This window comes from Diadema setosum, chromosome 11 (assembly GCF_964275005.1).
Source record: "Diadema setosum chromosome 11, eeDiaSeto1, whole genome shotgun sequence".
Taxonomy (NCBI): Eukaryota; Metazoa; Echinodermata; class Echinoidea; order Diadematoida; family Diadematidae; genus Diadema; species Diadema setosum.
In genome coordinates, this window is record NC_092695.1 from 37,062,453 (window position 1) to 37,082,552 (window position 20,100).

The 20,100-nt window shown below is 39.6% G+C and overlaps 2 protein-coding genes across 2 annotated transcripts; both read left to right on the forward strand.

The window, feature by feature from the left end:
• The first annotated feature begins 763 nt into the window (after positions 1-763).
• On the forward strand, positions 764-1,561 carry LOC140235470 (uncharacterized). Its single transcript, XM_072315496.1, has one exon. It carries the CDS (start codon positions 764-766, stop codon positions 1,559-1,561), a length of 798 nt encoding a protein of 265 aa, XP_072171597.1.
• A 2,914-nt stretch (positions 1,562-4,475) lies between these two features.
• On the forward strand, positions 4,476-20,049 carry LOC140235471 (uncharacterized). The gene is made up of 7 exons (XM_072315498.1): positions 4,476-4,812; positions 6,173-6,408; positions 8,136-8,312; positions 9,959-10,138; positions 11,079-11,264; positions 13,183-13,257; positions 19,726-20,049. Exons 1-7 carry the CDS (start codon positions 4,476-4,478, stop codon positions 20,047-20,049), a joined length of 1,515 nt encoding a protein of 504 aa, XP_072171599.1.
• Positions 20,050-20,100: the final 51 nt, after the last annotated feature.

Below are 20,100 nucleotides of genomic sequence, written 5' to 3' on the forward strand. Positions count from 1 at the left end.
ACGATTTTGGTTCAGCAATTTAAAGTTTAGTTGCTAAGTCTTGAGTTTAGGCTTGATAACCCAAAGTAGGACCTTAGAAGTAATTGGTCCATCATGGTCAAGACTAAGTGGTAAGCCCGTAAAGGACGATTTAGTCCTAGTCCAGTGGTAAGAGTAAGCCCACATAATAAAGGACCGCAAAGTTCTAGCCCTAGTCATGTAGGACCATGCAAGTCCTATAGCCCAAGTGAATGACGTGGGGAAGAGTATAGTCCCAGCCCTGTCAAAGTAGGACCAAACTGACACTAGACCAAAGCTCAGCCTAACTAGTACTGAAGGTGTTCTAAAATTTAGATTAAATACAAGACCGTGGTTGGTCTAAACCAAGTAGCCTACCAGCTCACATTGGTCCAAGCCTTGTTTGTAATTGGTCCAGACAAATGCTGTGTGTATTTTCAGTCATAATGTACTATACCAATGATAGTGCATAGTCCCAACGGTTACAGGTTGTAAGTTGATACGTGGTACGTGTACACTACAAGTCTGTGAGCTGATTGGTAGGCCCTATAGTCGGTGTATAGTTGCAGTTGTAAGCACTGTGAACTAAATCGAATTGTACAATTGGCAGTGGTCTAGTGAAATCACAGGTCATTAATACATGTATAGATACCTACTACACATTCGTTTAATGTGCTCGAAGCGATATTGGCAATATCACTATAACGTGTAATGTATAGTAGCACAAGCAGAATAGTCTTGTTCATGTACGCACTGTGAATTAACTATGGCAACCCCGCAGACTATGATCGGTAACGTGCCCCAGTTAGAAGAGGGATATACCTATGATGAGTGGATTGAGCTCTTGGAGGCTTGGTTTTCTGCCAATACTGTGTCTGATAGTGAAAAGAAAAGGGCAATTTTCTTGACGAATGTTGGTTGTAAGAATTATCACACACTTAGTGCACTGCTACAACCGAACAAGCCAACGGAGCAGACATATGAAGTGTGCAAAGAGACACTGCAATCGCATTTTTCGCCTAAACCAACCGAGATAGTCCAGAGGTACAAGTTCTATACAACTGTCCAGAAGCCAGGCGAAACAATTCCACAGTTTGTTGCAAACTTGAGACAGCAAAGCGAAGGCTGCAACTTCAAAGAACTCGATAACATGATCCGAGATCGGCTAGTGGTGGGATGCCGAGATGTTGGTATCCAGCGCAAGTTGCTGAGCGAACCATCGCTAACGTTGAAGAAAGCACTTCAAACAGCTACAGCAATGGAAGTTGCTAACCAAGATGTGGAGAGATTGAAAGTGCTAAGTAAAACGCCTGAGTCCACGGTTGGAAAGATCCAAGACAAGAAGTCACGTCAGCCCAAGCAAGTGAAAAAGACACTTAAAAAGCCAAGCAACCCAAGTGGAAGCTCCACTACAACTAGATGTTGGAGATGCGGTATTACCATACCCCATGGACGTGCCGTTTCAAGGACGAAACATGCTTCAAGTGTGCCAAGACTGGGCACACCAAGAGTCAATGCGACAAAGTACGGAAGTACAAGCAAACAAAAGCAGCTCATCACATGAACAATGATGATAGTAACAGTGATTCTCCCGAGGAACTGGAACAATCAGAGAACGAGATGAGTCATATCCAAGATGCTACAGTAAACAGGATAGGATATCGCGAGCCTTACCAGGCCAAGGTAAAGCTCAACGGATATCAGACAAAAATGGAAGTAGACACTGGTAGCCCATGGACGATGATATCCAGCGGAGTGTATCACAAAGTGGGAAGTCCAGGAGAACTGACTCGATCTCATCTGTCTCTGAAGACATACACCGGCAGCAGTGTGCCAATCATTGGAGAAGTCAAAGTGGATGTCGAGTTTGACAACAGCCAAACATCGAAGAAACTCTCACTCCTTGTAGTAGAGAAGGGTGTTAACCTGTTAGGTAGAGATTGGATACAGGAATCCCCTGAAGTGTTGCAGTCGTGTATTGAACTGCACAGCCAAGTCCCAGTCCGTGATGGAACTGTCCACAATGTACAGAGCAGCCTACAGGACATCCTTGACAAACACAAAGAGACATTTGACTGTACAAAGCTTGGAAAGCTGCAAGGATACCAAGCGAAAGTTCACCCACAGGAAGGTGGAGAGAAAGGAAGTTTCTACAAAGCAGCCCCTGTTTCCTATGCTGCCAAGAAGCAGATAGATGCTGCAATCGATGAATTGTTGGAGGAAGGCATCATCACGCCTGTGAAGACTGCAGATGTCGCCTGCCCAATCATCGCAGTACCCAAGCCAGATGGGAGTATGAGAATTTGCGGTAACTTCAAGTTGACAGCAAACAAGGTTGAAGGTAGAACAGTATCCCCTGCCAACACTGGAAGATCTTTTACAGGAACTTGAAGGTGGAGAAAAGTTCTCTACGCTAGATCTAAGCCATGCCTACCATCAGATCGAGTTAGACCCCGAGGCTCGCAAGTATACGACAATCAACACTCATAGAGGTCTATTTGAGTACACAAGATTGCCTTTCGGGATAGCAAGTGCTCCAGCCTTGTTCCAGAGGACAATGGAAAGCCTCTTAGCAGATATCCAAATGTGCAAGCCCTACTTGGATGACATAATCATCAGCGGAAAAACTGACGAAGACCACCTGAAACATCTGGAAGCAGTTCTATCCAGGCTACAGAGCAATGGATTGCGCTTGAAGAAGGAAAAGTGTGCACTGATGAAAGATTCAGTAGAGTATCTAGGTCATTACCTGGACAAGAACGGCCTTCGACCCCTACAAGACAAGGTAGATGCCATACGCCAAGCAGAACAGCCAGTGAACCAGAGTCAACTTCAGGCCTATCTGGGATTGCTCGGATATTACAGAAAGTTTGTCCCCAATCTGTCCCAGGAGATCGCGCCGTTGACTGAGCTGCTGAAGGCTGACTACAGGTCAAACGCCAATGGAAAACGAAGCAGCAAGCCCGACCCGAAGTTCAAGTGGGGGAAAAAGGAAGAAGCTGCCTTCCAAAGATCCAAGCATCTATTGGAGAGAAACTGTGTCTTAACACACTATGACACGTCAAAGCCGCTGTTGCTACAGACGGACGCTAGCCCGTATGGGCTCGGTGCGGTAATAAGCCAAGTGGATGCAGATGGTGAGGAACGCCCAGTGGCCTTTGCATCTCGTACATTGAAGCCAAGTGAGATGAACTACCCTCAATATGAGAAAGAAGGCCTGTCTATCATTTTCGGGTTGAAGAGATTCCACAAACAGCTGCATGGCCGACACTTCACAATATTGTCACAGACCATAAGCCCTTGATAGGACTTTTTGGGGAGCACAAGCCTGCAAGTCCGATGGCGTCCGCACGAGTGGCAAGATGGCATATGATCCTGTCGGCATACAGCTACGACATTGTGCATCGTGAGGGGAAACATAACCAAAACACTGATGCGTTGTCACGCCTGCCTATCCCAGAAGATGGAAGCTCATGGGATCATCCAGATCTGGCGGAGCTGGATAAAACTCGAAGGGCACGCATCAACCTGTTGACTGACATCAAAACAAGCCCAGTTAATGCTCAGGAAGTGAAGAGCGCCACCAGGAAAGACAAAGTTCTTACGCAGGTGAAGAGATATATCCAGGAAGGGTGGCCAAACACAAGAAATCTACCGGAAGAAATCAAAGCATACTCCTACAAGAAGGATGAGTTGACGGTAGAAGACGACGTCATCCTGTGGGGATCACGAGTGGTCATACCCAACAATCCTGACATGAAAGAAAGGATTCTCAAAGAGCTACATAGCACCCATCCAGGCATTGTAAAGATGAAAGCTCTGGCTAGATCCTATGTATGGTGGCCAGGAATAGACAGCCAACTGGAACAGCAAGTGAAGAGTTGTCCAAGTTGCCAGCAGAGTCAACACAGCCCTGCTGCATCGCCTATCCACCCATGGGAATTTCTTGATAAGCCATGGAGTCGTATTCACTGTGATTATGCCACTATCGGAGATGAGAATGTCCTGATCATTGTCGATGCTCATAGCAAGTGGATCGAAGCTGTTCGGGTAAAACGAGCAACAACTACAGCCACAGTGACTGCCTTGAGAAGAGTGTTTGCCACACATGGCATTCCGGAGACGGTGGTTACCGACAACGGTACACAATTTGTGTCGGAAGACTTTGCCACATTCATGACAAACAATGGTATTTGCCACATCCAAACACCCCCGAAACACCCATCCAGCAATGGATTAGCTGAAAGAGCTGTTCAAACTGTCAAAGCAGGAATGAGGAAAGGAACAGATCCTGACCTGGAGAAGAAGCTGCAAAAGTTCTTGCTGAGATATCGTGTTACACCTCAGGAAACCACGGGGAAGTCGCCCAGTGAACTGATGTTCAAGAGGAAAGTCCGCACGAGACTTGACAATATGCGGCCAGATCTCAACAAGTCGGTGAGGCGAAAGCAAGCGTTGATGAAGCAGATGACCACGTGATGGTAAAGAATTTCTATGCAGGCCCCACATGGCTGTATGGAAAAGTCGCTGAAATCATCAATCCTGTCATGTGTAACGTTGAGCTTCATGATGAGAGAGTGGTCCGCCGCCACATCGACCAGATCAGGAAGTACACCACAGAGGAAAGTGCTCTCCCACAGCCTACACAGGAATTTCAACCACCAGAGGATCCGCTAGTCGGGTTGCCGATAGAAGCGCCAGGCATGACTGGAGAGCTGCTCGACGAAGCTCCAGCAGGTGAAGCTCCATCAAGTGCAGCACCCTCAGACAGGAACGTGGAGGAAATCCCCTCACCCACAGATACAGACATGCCAGGCATGACACACACACCCCAAACAGAGAGACGCGCACTTCCAACAGAAACACAAAAACACCCAAACGATTTGATGAATATGTTATGTACAAGTAAAAACACTAAGTGTTATTGTACAAAGAGTTGTGTAACGTTTTGATGTGTTACATTGGGTACAAGTTGAAAGGAAGTGAAGGATTAATGGTTATGAGGTTAAAGAAGATACAAAGTTATTGTTGTATTCAATTATTTGCACTGGTGAGAAGTAAGTCTCAGTTTTGCCAGGAAAAGGTGAAAGTTATGTTTTATGTCAGTGATTTCAGGTATTGGTACTAATGGTATGAAAAAAAAAATATATATATATCATTTGTATAATGATTTTGTGATTGTACTTCAGGATGCACATACATTATAAGGAGTATGCCACGTCAAGCTTAACGAGTTAAAAAACAAACAAAAATTCAATCATTGTAAGATATTTCATCATAGGCTATGAGTACACAAAAACAGTGTCTGAGAAAATAGATAATCAGAAAGTATGGTTTAAGTAAAACTATTGGTTATAAGCAAGGAGAAGTTATTGGTTTAGAAGACATGATTTGTGTATTTGTTTTTATTAAAGCAAGGAAGGAAATGTAACGAGTACTAGTATGTTAAATGTTGTTTTGGGAATTTGTAGTTAAAAAAAAATCCCTGTGTATAATTATCTAAAGGGGGAGGAATGTTATATAGGAGACTGAGTTGTTAAGACTAGTCATACAAGGTCTGAAGACACAGACTATAATGATAGCCAGTACAGTATACTGACATACATGTATCCATATGTGTTGTAGACACGATGGGACAGCAACTGAAGTAATAAAGAAGTACAGATGTGCTCTTGTGATTGGCTTCAAATCGTGACTTTGAATTGTCTGTATTTCGGCTCGAGTGAACTCACAAACATAACACAAGCAGAAATAAACATGGCGACAAAGGATCACCTTGCCTAACTCCACGAGCAATATCAAAATAACCAGTTGAAAACCCACCATTCATTATATACAACTGCTAAATCCGTCATAATTTTTTTTTTTTTTTTTTTTTTGTGTGTGCCTACAAAAGTAGGGACCAAAACCAAACAATTCCAATACACACTATACACGCACGCAGTACTCACGCGCCCACACACAATACACACTCGAGCACACACTCGTACCACCTCCCTGCCTCGGAATCGACGTACCACATTACAGTGATACATGCAAATACACGCACATAGACAAGTCACACACACGCAATAATAATAATAATAATAATAATAGTGAGACTCTTATAAAGCGCACTTTCCACCTAAAAAGATACTCAAGGCGCTATAGAACAGAGTACATAAAATGAACCCAGAACTCGCGGTGAACCTACGCAGAGATTGGGTTTGGGCTCAGTGTCATGAAACTAGCAACAGGGAAGACAACTTGGACTCTTTCACAGTCATGAACTACAACATTCTAGCTGACTGCCATGTGAAGGAAGATTGGTACCCATACTGTCCGAGGGATTGCTTCAAGATGGCCGACAGGCATCGCCAGCTTATGGCAGAAATCCGTTACCATAAACCTGGTGTCATTTGCGTTCAAGAGGTATGGATGCGGCAGAGACGGTAAAGTTTACTATACCTGGTTATGACTAGAACACCAGCTCGGGCCTGTATTTTCTGGCGTGAAGAGTTAATAATTACATTGAATTGACAACCTGGCGAGATATTCTTCTTGTCAAGTCGACACGTAAAGATATTTGACTTACCATTATATTCAACCTTTGTCAGTCGACAAAGCGAGATGAGCTATCTTACAATGTTCTTCCAAAAATTAATATTTATGTCGTTTAGGTCAAATAGACCACAATATCTTGCGAGTTGACTTCATGGGAAAAAAAAAATATGTCGTCATAAATGGTGCAAAAAAATAACTTATCAGTAATCAATTTCCAAAAAAAGTTTTGTGTAAATATGGTGACATACATGTATTGACAAGTTGACTTCACGAAGAAGGTTCATGTCAAAAGGATTATGTCGTCATGGCGACAAAAAAAAAAAAAAAAAATCTTACCATGTTGACTTCCCCAATATGTCATGGCGAAATGTAAAATGTCCACTCTGTTGACACGATGCCTCGTCAAAAGGCTAACGGAATACCATCAGCACTATGATAATGCAGCTTAATTTTGGCGATCCAGCCGTCTCGTCTCGTAAAGGTAGAAATGAAATCAAGCAAACGAACAATATGGATATATCAAATTGACTTGACAAGGTGACCTATCTCGCAATGTTGTCGAGAAGAAGGACACTAAAGAATTAATCAGAAATACATGCATAATTAATTCTGAATGTAGAGTATGCAACAACAAATCACTAACGTTTGAAGGAAATCGACCAATCCTTTGAAGAAATATGAATTTCGTGAAGCGTATAGGTGCGGTCATGGTTGCATGAAAAGACAAGGACTTTTTGTAATGATATACAAGAATATCACTTTTCAAGCATAATAAAAGCTACTGACTTACGTCATCCAGCAAGCAGGGAGGAGAATATCGAATGATATTGAGTGAGTGTCAATTCGAGGGAATACGTACTTTCCATGAAGAGTGAATTTTGTGGAATTCTCCATATTATATAATTCTCCATAATTATGTGACGCAAGGAACTGTAAGTAAATGTGGTCTGTTTATCCAGCGATAACTGTACTGAAACTTACAACTTTTCAAAGGATCGTACGAGTTTCCTAAAAATTGCTGATGTGTTCGACTAATTTTGCTGCATTCAATTCGATGTACTCTTATTTGGGTATCATAATTCCTTCAATGCTTTCGTATGAACCTTTGAATGAGGGTGATGATTACAAAATCGCTCCTCATTATACACTTGAATAGAAAATCACCGTATTTTTGCCAAACCTGAACAATAATTTCTTTTTTAATTGACAATAAAATTGGAAAACTTATTGAAATCCCCATCCCAGAGTAAGTTTGTTTGTTCTTTTTTTTTTTTTTTTTTTGGGGGGGGGGAGGGTATTTTCCATAACCTTAAACAAAGTAACGATTCTTTTTATTTAATTTGGAATTAAATAAAAAGATTTTTTTAGTCTAGGTAATCAAAATCTTTGACCACAAACATTGCGTTTCCTCTCTTAATTTATATTGTGTGTGTGTGTGTGTTTTTTTTTTTTTAAGGGGGGGGGGGGTGAAGAATGAAGAAAGAATCGTTTGAACTTTGAATTAGATTATCTAGGCTGTTGACATGCAATTTTGTATGCGCGAGTTTTGTTCTTTTATTCCACGTATTATTAAGAAGGTTGAAACATCCGTACAGGTGGGGATCGATTACTTTAACGGACAACTCAATCCAGCAATGGCCACCCTAGGCTACCTTGGCTCCTTCTTTTGTAAAGTGAAGGGCGTTCAGGAAGGGGAGGCCACCTTCTACCAGAGGGAGCGATTTCACAAGGTGGAAGAGCATTTCGTGCTATTTTATGAGCTGGTAAAGCAGGTGCGTTAACCTTGAATTAGTGATGTGCTGCAAGGAAATTGTGCAGATACATTTAAGTGCAGGTAATACGTCTGTTAAGTGCATAGACAAAAAAAAAAAGAAGAAGAATATCTCGGTCAAACATCAGTTTTGTAAATAATGCCATTTTCGATGAAAGAAAGATATTATTCAGAGGGGTGAATGTTCATATGCGAGTTTCTTCACTTTTATTTCATTTCATTTTTTTTTTTTCATTTCACACAATCCATGCATGTTCACATGCATGTTTTTATATTTTCATTTCCAATCAAACACAGGTAATACACTTTGACATGATTACATACATAATAATACATATTGGTTCTTAAAAGAATTTCATGGAAATGAAAATTGAGGGGCTGCTAAAAAGCGAACTTGTAGATTGCAGTCCCCTCACTTACGTTACATTACTACAATACATTAATTATATATGACTTTATAACACAATACAACGATACATGTACCGTACAAGCTAATCATTGAAAGTATACAGTTTTCATTCAATCGAATCGGATGGTTACATGAAGTATACGCTTTCACATGTATACACATACACATACACATACACACACACATACACACACATACACACATGCACACACACGCACACATACGCATACACACGCACGTACACACATACACATACGCACACACACGCACGTACACACACTTTGTCTCACTCTACAAATTAAATTTGTTAAGATCGCAACTGCTGATCTATAAATTAAAAAACTGGTTTGTTAATTTACAGATCAGCAGTTGCGATCTTAACAAATTTAATTTGTAGAGGGAGACAAAGTGAAGAAACTCTCATATGAATGTCATTTTCTCCTGGAAAATCACGTCTAAGCAATAGAAGTTTGGTTCCCGTCGCATACATATACAAGTATGTACAAGTGTATACACTATATACAAATGTGTATATAGGGAATGGAACGCCGATTATAGCAGGATAAATAAATCTTCTGAAAGCCCCCCCCCCTTTTCAACCAAATTCTATGTAAAGATGGCGTGACACATCGATTCATGAGTCTCTCGGAGCTAAAACTTTGAAAAGGATATACAAAGAACACAATGTACGTACAGTTTTAAGTTTCCTTTCGCCTTGTTTGAATACAATACACTCATTGTGGTGTTGTGTCTCCTTAAAGGTGAGAGGTGATGTTCAAACTATCAAAAGTAATGGTCCTGACAAAATACGTATATAGAGGAAGAGGGTTGGGGTAACGTCCACCCCGCTTAACAAACAAAGTCAATTCTTTATAAGCATGTTTGATTTCAGCTATGATATCATCACTAATTTAGCATGACAAATATTGTTTCATGCTTCATAACAAGCATCATGCTTCAACATTTTTTTTTTTTTTAGCAAGTCACATCCCGTTGCCAACTGAGGGGACGGAACAAAGTTGGATTCCAATTAGCAGCATAACCAAAAACAGATTATCCTTCTGAACAAAGTTAGATTCCAATTAGCAGCATAACCAAAAACAGATTATCCTTCTGAACAAAGTTGGTTTCCAATTAGCAGCATAACCAAAAACAGTTTATCCTTCTGAACAAAGTTGGATTCCAATTAGCAGCATAACCAAAAACAGATTATCCTTCTGCTTTTTGATCCAATGAAGGAATGTCAAAAGGCGAACCTGTCCCAATCTTTGCAAGAAAGAGTACTTGCCTACACGGATCGTGAGCATCTGGTGATTCTTACCAAGCTTCAAGATGCATGCACCAAACGGATCGTCTCAATTGGGAATACGCATCTCTTGTTTGATGACTTCAAGAACATGGACATCATTTCTTTACAGGTGTAATAAATATAGGAGGCTGTTTTGTTTCACTCTTTCTTTTGATTGAATACTGTCAGGGTCTTTTGTTGGTTTTGTTTTGGTTTATCCTTTTTTTTTTTCTTGGGGAGGGGGAGGGGGTCTGTTTTGTGGGAAGTTTATGCAGTTACGAGAACATTTCTTTTTTCTGTAACTCTCCATTAAGTAGCAATCGCTAATAAATGCATTATGTAGAGTCACAACATTTTCAGTTGTTAAAAACCTGTTTTGAGATTAAAATCAAGCATGAAAAATCCGAGCTATCCGTTTATCATGTTCTTAGACCGATTGCTAAATTATCAAAGTGAAATGGGATTTGCAACGTGTTTGTATTCCATTCTGTGATTACTTTTTCTTTCTTTTTGCTTTCACTTTTTTTAGGCGTATGATATGAAGCATCTAGACAAATTTGTATTATGTTTTAAGAGATAAAGCCTCAGAGAAAATGTGACTCGAGAACACAAGTCAGGCTTGATTCTATACAATCTTAATGCTTACAAAGTATGAGATATTAATATACTGTCACTGGATGTGGTATACTCAATCGTTATGTTACAGGTGAGATGATTGTGCGGATTATTATTTCAAACATAAGTGTTAAAAACAAGGCTAAATTCTGAATATCTCGCCTTTCATCCATTTAAATCACGAAGTGAAATTACTTATAGAATTTGTCAAACTGGGGACGTTGCTTATAAATAGAGCAGGGGTATAAACATAATGTATAGAAAGCCATATAAGCCAGTCAAAGATTTTGACCAAAGTATAACGGATCTGACTTTGGGCATGTAACTATATGCTGAGTTTATATTTGGTCATTTTCCATTCTGAAAAAAAAAAAAAATCAGAGCGTAGACAAAGTTAAAGTACAGATTGCGAGGAATAGTACTAATAGCTCTTATATTATTATCTTTGTCAATAGGCTGGTCTTGCCATTAATGCTCTTATTGAGTTCGCTGGTGGTATCCACCAGCCTCACATCCTGTGTGGCGACTTCAACCAGGAGCCGAATATGACCGGATATCAACTGTTGCATGATGGGAAACTAAATGCCGATGGAGAAAAGCTCATGAGAGAATACACGATTGAGAAAGATGAACTACAGGAGGTATATAAAGTGTAAAGAGAGTGAGAAAGGGAAGAGAGAGAGAGAGAGCAGAATGATTTAGACATTTGTTTTAAAGATCACTTGCAATGTCCTCGAAATGGACTTGCATTTTTTTAACTGTGTCAAATACAAGATCTACATTCAATAAATGATTTTACACTTAGCACCTCAGCAGAAGGTTATTTAAGAAACGATGTAGCTTCAGTTGTCTGGGGAAAACTGTGTTCGTAAACCAAACATGACTATGATTATCTTTTGATACTTTAAACTCATTTTGAACTTTTTGTTAGAGTGCAGATGTGATATCACCATTTTGGAAATTGTCAGGATGAACGAAAGCAGTGTCTATGAATGACAATGTATGGCATGCTTTCTCACAATGCCAACATGGAATAGACATAGCCATGCACACACAGACAAACACACACACACACACACACACAACACACACACACACACACATGTGTATTCATAATGTAATACATGAATTCCATGAACAAACGCATATTGTACTTAAGTTAGAGGTAAGGGGTATTTTTTTTTAATGCCTCCGCCACGACGTGTTGCCGTAGGCATTATGTTTTCGGGTTGCCCGTCCGTCCATGGAGCTACCAAGTTGGTAGCTCCATGGTCCGTCCATCCGTCCTTCTGTCAGTAATCAATTTTGTGGACAGCGTAAATAAATAAAAGAACAACAAACTGTTTGAGGTATCCTAATGAAACTTAGCATGTGTATGCATGAGTGGTCGAAGTTGTGCCCATCAACTTTTGGGCCCACATGCTGAAGGTCAAAGGTCAAAAGGTCGAGGTAAAATGCTCAAAATTTCACTATTTCCTCCATCTTATTCTGTGCAATGCCTAAAGGTATCTTCTTGAAACGTAGTGTATGACAACTTGTACTCCCTAATGAAGATTCTCCAGAGAGAGTTTCGGGTCATGAGGTTAAAGGTCAAAGGTCAAGTGAAGATGTTAAAGGGAAGGTAAACCCAAAAAGCAATGTGGATTGAGTGAAAGCAGCAACATTAGTAGAACACATCAGTGAAAGTTTGAGGAAAATCGGACAATCGATGCAAAAGTTATGAATTTTTAAAGTTTTGGTGTTGAAACCGCTGGATGAGGAGACTACTAGAGGATATGACGTATGAGTGGACAACAATACAAAGAAAATATAAAGGAAATTCAACAAAAATTCACTTTTCTAGAATGATGAAAGAGCAATGGACCAACCTCTTTCAGAAAGCAGGGGGAATAATTGCTACCCCTAACATATGTCAATATCAAGTTGATGGAATTTGTAATTTTCATGAAAAATGGATTTTTGTAGAATTTTCTTTATATTTTCTTGGTATTGTTGTCCACTCATACGTCATAACCTCTAGTAGTCTCCTCGTCCAGCGGTTCCAAAACCAAAACTTTAAAAATTCATAACTTTTGCATCGATTGTCCGATTTTCTTCAAACTTTCACTGATATGTTCTACTAATGTTGCTGCTTTCACTCAATCCACATTGCTCTTGGGGTTTATCTTCCCTTTAAACTATCACAAATCGGTTTTATAGGTATCTTTATGGAACTTAGTATACATTATGTATATGCATGTACTGACTGACAGTGATTATATAGAGAACTTGGGGGTCATGGGTCAAAGATCAGGGGTCAAGGTCAACTCCTTAAAATGTAAATTTTCCCCTCATATTTATGCAAAACCTGCAGCATTTTTGTTGGAACTTAATATATACATGTATATACATTCATATATATTATATATACACTTGTATATACATATACATACACATATACATATATATACATATACATATCTAACATATACATACATATACATACATATACATACACATATACATATACATATACATATACATGTATACATATATTCTCCCGTTTATCTGTTCTCCCAGAACCTTCTTGATATCATGCCGTGGTGTTTCCAGCATCCTTCAACCAGCCTTCAAAGTGCCTACAAGGCAGTCTTGGTGAGATTACATTCATGATTATCGTGTAGCAGAGGTCGGTTACACAAATCCGTTAATGAGGAGATAATTATGTAATTATGCGCATGTATGTGTGTGTGTGTGTGTGTGGTTGTATGTGTGTGTGTGTGTATTTGTGTGCGTCTGTTTGTGTGTAGATGAAAACTCGACTTTGTGTTATAAATATTCATTATTCGCTTTTAAAGTCATACTTGGGTTCGAATTTTGCTGTCGTTTTTTTTTCTTATTTTCTTCTTCTTTTTTTATTATTTTTTGTTTAAAACAAAAGCCGAAGGCCTCCCCTACCCTGCGTATGTATACACCCTCACACATACAAAAAGAAACAGCTCAGTCACCGCAGAGTATATTTACACTTTGAAATAATATCTCTAATGGCACCTTCTCTTTCCTTCTCTTGCTGATATCAAATACTTATATAATATTGACTGGCCTCGAGGGAGATACCAGAAAATATTCTTTCAGTGCGGGCAATATTTTTCTGGTATCTCCCTCAAGGCCAGTCAATATCATAATTATTACCTATCCCCTAGGTAAATTAAGAAAATATGTAAATACGGCTATACACTATGATATAGATCAAGCCACATTTGACTACCTGTAGATCATCAACATGTCGAATAATTGAAAAATTGTTCATCAATGTGTATCATTCAACTCCAACTTCAAAGATACATATGTAGTTGTAACAGGCGAACTTCAAACATATGAACGCTTTTACACTTTATTTTTACTTCTGTTTAAATTTGGAGCGTTGTAAAACCATGGAGCTACCAAATAAGGTAGCTCCATGGTAAAACTGATGGTCACTCTGCAATTATTGAGCACAATTGGACTAGTCATTGTTTGACGCGTAGTGCTGCTGTAAGTGGTCGACCTTCTGCGATGCGTGTAACCGACACCCAGCGACGTCCTGGAATGTTTTCTTCGGAATATTTACATTTAAAGCAGGGAGGTGGGGAGAGAGATCCCACTCTTTCTCTTCCCACCTCCCTGTGTAAAGTGAATGGCGAAAACCGGAAGATTGCACTGTTTGCACACTTTGTTTTGTGTACGGTACGGTGTGCGTAACCGACACGCAGCGACGTGGCGAAAACCGGCAGAGGCGAACGAATATTGCCTGCTGACCTTTAACCCTGCAAAATAACAACTGCTGACCTTCAACCCTGCAAAATATCAACTGCAATTACCTCGCAAAAACTACCTCGTATAGGTAATAATGTTTGATATTGCTAATGGCTACAGACCCACCTATGTATTCCTCATCATCTATAGACCCACATACACACCCGCACGCATGCAGACATGATAAGAATAATGTGAACTTGTCTCTTGTAGCTTCATAATGTAAATCTACATATTATCATACAAATGTATGTGAATGAAATGAAGTTAGTTTGATGCGAACGTTTCTCCCAGATCTTGCTAACGTAAATCAAGCAACTGGTCTTCATCAGTTTTTACTCAGTTAAAAGAACGATATTACAATCATAGTCTAAATGACACGATGTGTCATAATATAAGTGCAACACAGGTTGTATCGTACAGTTATTTATCTATTCTGTTAAATATCTATGAGATATGAGTGATACTTCTTCTGAAATATTAGCTTTGCAGAAATCAATGTAATACTTCAACACCGAAACATAATCTAATGTTGCCTCGTATACAGAAATGATGTCTATTATGCAAAAACGAATTCAAATCCCTACTTGTGACTACGTTGCAAGTTACATCGAACGTACTTTATTATATATATTGCTCCTGGAATAGATTACAGTCGTTGAGTTCTCAGTCGCCTTGTATATAACAGTTATGTTGTATTATGTTCCATTATAGGGACTTTGTTTGACTAATGTGTTACAATATAATGCGGGATCATCACTGCTGTTGTTTATCATAGATGGGAGTGCAGCAAACATATGCATTACTTATTTCGAAAGGTGTTAACCCGTTCCTTACGCTAACCTGGTGGCCTGTGTATTATGTCAACGGGGAGTTCAGAATTCAGTAGGGAACGGGTTAACAAATTATATTACTTTATTTTGCCTGCTCATTACAGTCATTTATAGAACATAGTATATTATAGATTTTTGGCTTTCATAGTCAAATCATAACACCAATCTTCATGGTGCTGAACATTACCCTTGTCTCCATTATATCAGTCAGAACTCAATAATAATCAATAGAACAGATGCGGTCTAATGTGATGAAACGGTCCCCTAACTATACAAACGGGTATTTGAAGGGATGTTTCAGTCTTTCCCACGTATTGTTTGTTGCTTTTTTTTGTGTGTGTGCAGGATAGGGCCTACATCAGATAATCAGTGATCCCGTCCGATTTGCAATGTATTCTGCATTTAATAGGGAATTCTTCGCCATTCTTTAGAACGAAAGCCATGGAGCATGCGGCGTTAGGCTTTATACATTATAGAAAATTGTTTGTGGTTGGGGTCGCTAGGCTATAGTCCTAGCTTTGGGGTAGGTCATTGTCATAGCACTGTTATAGCTCAATGGTCGCGGCGAGTGGGGGGGGGGGGGGAGTCGGTTTGCAAACTTCTATCTCGTACAGTGATGCTTTTTTCCCCCCTGTTTGAGAATTTTGTGTAGTTTGGCAATGGCACTGCAGTATGTTAGGACGAATGGGGTTCTTTCCAAGGCGTCCGTTTTGTTTTGTCTTGTTTTGTTTTTGTTTTTGTTTTTGTTTTTGGTCAAAAAGTTCAGGGCGAGGGGTGGAGTGGGCTTGTAGTTTTGCTTGTTGATTTGTTGCGTCAATTGCATCAAACTACCCAAAATACACAACATAATGTATAATATGAGAGAAACGTACATAGCTTTGCTTTCGTGTTGAATTACTATAATGATTTGTGCAAAGCTAATATTTCATTAGAATTATTATTCCTAGTCGTTAGTCGTTAACTTTCGGGTTAACCCGATTTTGATTGATTAGATGTTTAGTAAACGTATCTTATATTCCACTGTGGCATGTTCTGGTTTATCGTGCCAAGAATATACAGCTTGTCCTAGAAAAAACGAAACCGAGTTTCCTTGCAACTTTTTACCATCGAAATAATACATTTTCTTTATGAGATATACATCAATGGAACGATAAACTTTTCGTCTTTCATTTGATGTACAACTCAATGTTCATCGATCATGTATGACTGAGTTAGAATTAACGAACAGTGGTGCTATCAAATTTTCATTTGCACGCGCAAATGGTGACATTAAGTGAAAATTTTCAGACTTTTAACGTTACGTTTTCGAAAAACAAAGTTCATAACCTAAATATCCATATTTTCTTTTCTTTCGTATGAGACCTTGTGACATGCACACATGTCAGCCCAATTATTTTGTGGGAAATACCCCATGCATATAGTAGTGTCCATTTCACATTTAAATGTATAACACTGTGTATTACGTCCCCATCTCCAGACCACAACAGGTGGCAGTCCCCAGGAGTTTAATGTAACATAAATCCCCTGTCCAGGGACAAACATCTCAAAGGTCAGGTGGTCTTAACCCTTATAGGGTAGGAGGCTAGTGGGAAATAAAGATATATATAGCTGGTCTAGACAGAGAGATGATTGGTTAAAAGTAATTTTCTTTTGTTTTCCTTTGAATAGGTTTTCAGACAATGAATAACATAAGTTATGAAAGAATGACCTTCTTTATGATTGGTCAAAAGTGTAGATACTATACAACTCTTTTTTCTTATTCCAGACAAGAGGTAACATAAGTTATGTAAGAAGGGGTAGTGGTGTGATTGGTCAGGAGTTATTTTCCATGTTATGTCTTTATGTGAAATTGAGACAATACAAAAGTTAGTAGCAGCAATGTGCTGACTTGACCAAGGTAGTATTCCTTTTGTTTCCCTTAATGTACCCTTCCCCTTTCATAAATGGCTGACTTGTCCAAATAGGACTATTTTACTCTCCCTTTATTCATAGTGGTTTTTCATAGATCAGCAATTTTGTAGGGGACAAGAAATAGGAATATTGTCTTCAGTCTTCAGAAGATATCTAGACGTCGCTGAATGCAGACCTAGGAGCTGCTAGGCACCTCTGTGTGATAACTCTTCTCGCAATAACGTCCATGTCGAAGGAACTCTCTCAATAAAACCAGCAGGAATGGGCACCTAAAATCATGAATGGATTCTGCGTGTACTTTATTCTCTGTGCCTATGGGCTTAATGGTGAGAGCGTTTTGGAGTGGCGTCTCTTTCTACTGCGACGAAACAAGTTAACTCGAACAGAGCTATAGTTTCGTCACAGACCTTATGCTTGAAATATGAATAACGCATGCTTGAGAAAAATTTGCATGAAAACATGCTTCATTTTTACCGATTCTATTATACGGATAGTCGAAAAACAAGCATTCAGCTCTCCCGACTTAGCATAAGACAATGGGCTCATCTGCGCCATTGAATTCACACAAAACAACGGCAGTGCTACAGTGGATGTTGTTCGGGAGAGGGAGGTATTTACAGAGAATGTTGCATGAGACGGAAAGCCCTTTGTTGTCATTTATTTAGAATGAGCTATGAGACTAAACCATGCAGTGACTGAAGACTATCGTGTGTATTCTCAGGCTGTTGCATGCAGTCCAGTGGCTATGGGAAATCAACGTTACAACAGTGGTACACATTTTGATGATTTTGTACCTCAAACTTATCTCACCGTTTTCATTCCTCTCTACATTTCCCTCACGCGTGCTTCATCCTTCATCACTGACAGGGTTTTGACGTTTTTGAACGGAGAGGTGAAGCAGAAAGAGAGGGTACATCACTTTATTTATCACTAAACTTGCGCTTTTAAAGGGTGTGTACAGTTCTGGTTTAGGTGAGGATTTAGCTTCTACCGTTTTGCGAGATATTCAGAAACCACTCTATGAGATGTCAAAGAGCATGCAGTTCTAAGGGGTATCAAAAGTTTATTCGATGAAAATCGGTTTTGAAATGGCTGAGATATCCAAAAACAAGGTGAAACAAAGAGATCCTAATAAAGTTGTGGCATGTCGCCTTTTATTATTAGCACTTTTTTTTTGATATCTCAGCCATTTGAAAACCAATTTTCATCAAATAAGCGTTGAATCCCTCTTAAAATTACATGCTCTTATTTTCATAAGAGGCTTTTCATTATCTCACTTAGGAATGTTCAAAACATGAATCCCCACCTCAACCAGTACTGTACAGTCCCTTTAACATTTCAAAGGTACAAATGCAGGGCAGAAAGTCGTCTTCTTTTTTGTTCTTTTTTTTTTTTTTTTTGGGGGGGGGGGGAGTCGGTTACTCCCACCGCCCCCCCCCCCAACATTCCGCTGATGAACACCCTTTGCTCTGTTGTTTGCTGCATGCTCAGGCAAGCTCATGACCATGTGCTAATAGACCCTATTTCGAACCGTCCCGTAACAATCCCTTTTGATAACCCCCTCCCTTCATGTTTGTGCAAATTCATTGAAACGTGAATACCATTGTTATCTGCGAAGTCGGACAGGAGTCGGGAAAGCTCCTAAAGCTAACTTGCTCCTTATTTACTATCCATCTTTCTGGGTAAAATGGAAGTATATTTTCAAATCAAGTGTTCTCGAGCAGGTGTAGATCATTTTTTTTTTTTTTTTACGCATGAGATGTCATAACCGATTATGAAAGGAAAAAGAATTGATATTAAGGCTATGATTTTATTTTTGTGCACAAGATTGCCAAAAAAGCCTAAAAAACTCATTCAAAGTCGCCATTTGCTCGTGCAAACGGAAATTTAGTAGCATTTCTGTCTAATGTTCTAACTCAGTCATGCATGAGTTGTGAACAATGAGTTGTGCATCAAATGAAAGAAGAGAAGTATATCTTTCCATTCATGTACATCTCAAAAAGCAATCATATGATTATGATCGCAAAGAATACTTTGCAATGAAACTCGGTTTCGTTTTTTCTGGGACACGCTGTACATTTTCATATTAACCATTTGAAACGTGTTTTCCCACAATGGAACAAAGTCACAAAATCCCCGAGATCAAACTAAACTGTACACATAAACATTGCTGTATAAATGCTCATTTAGGATCATAATAGACCTCCTTCAAGACCTAAATCACATTTTTTTTTTTAATTCCTACATGAAAATGCCAACAGTCATCATTTTCCTTTTTCACTCAGGATAGGAAGTGCGACTTTATAGACTCATGAGCCCAACTGACTGTGCAGTATGACGTGAATTGAAGTGAAAGAAAGTGCATAATACTCCTTCCATCACTCGAATAAATACTTGTCGTATAGTTGGTGTAAATAAATTCTTGGCGCGGCCATTAATGAGACACTGATTAGCGAAAATATGCACTTAGACTACATTTACCTCTATTGATAGTTGTTTATCATAGTTGATTATTGTTCGCGAAAGGAATACCATCCAGGAGATACCATCAATAATAATTTGTCGTATGATTTCTCCCCATCAGGGCCACGAGGTATCCTTCTCGTGCTTTGAGGAGTATTCTGGGGCGGGATGGTCTCCTAAAAAGAACCACGAACCAGTGGAGAACGGGACAGGTGAGGGCAGAGTGCGACCTCGGAAGGTGTACTCCAATGACCCAAGTGAGTACGGCTCCGGGCTGTACATTGCTACTCTGGACTACCAGTGGTTCAGCTCCAGCAGTCTACGATGTAACGCCGTCCTAGATATGGTGTGGGAAGAAGACCTGCTTCAGCTCTATGCTTGTCCAAACCAGTTTTTTCCCTCCGACCACCTGTTGCAGCTGACTAGATACGAGTTCATTGTATGAAATATCAGGTCCTGCGTGATGTGTTGTGTGCCTTTTCCTATACTGAAATCA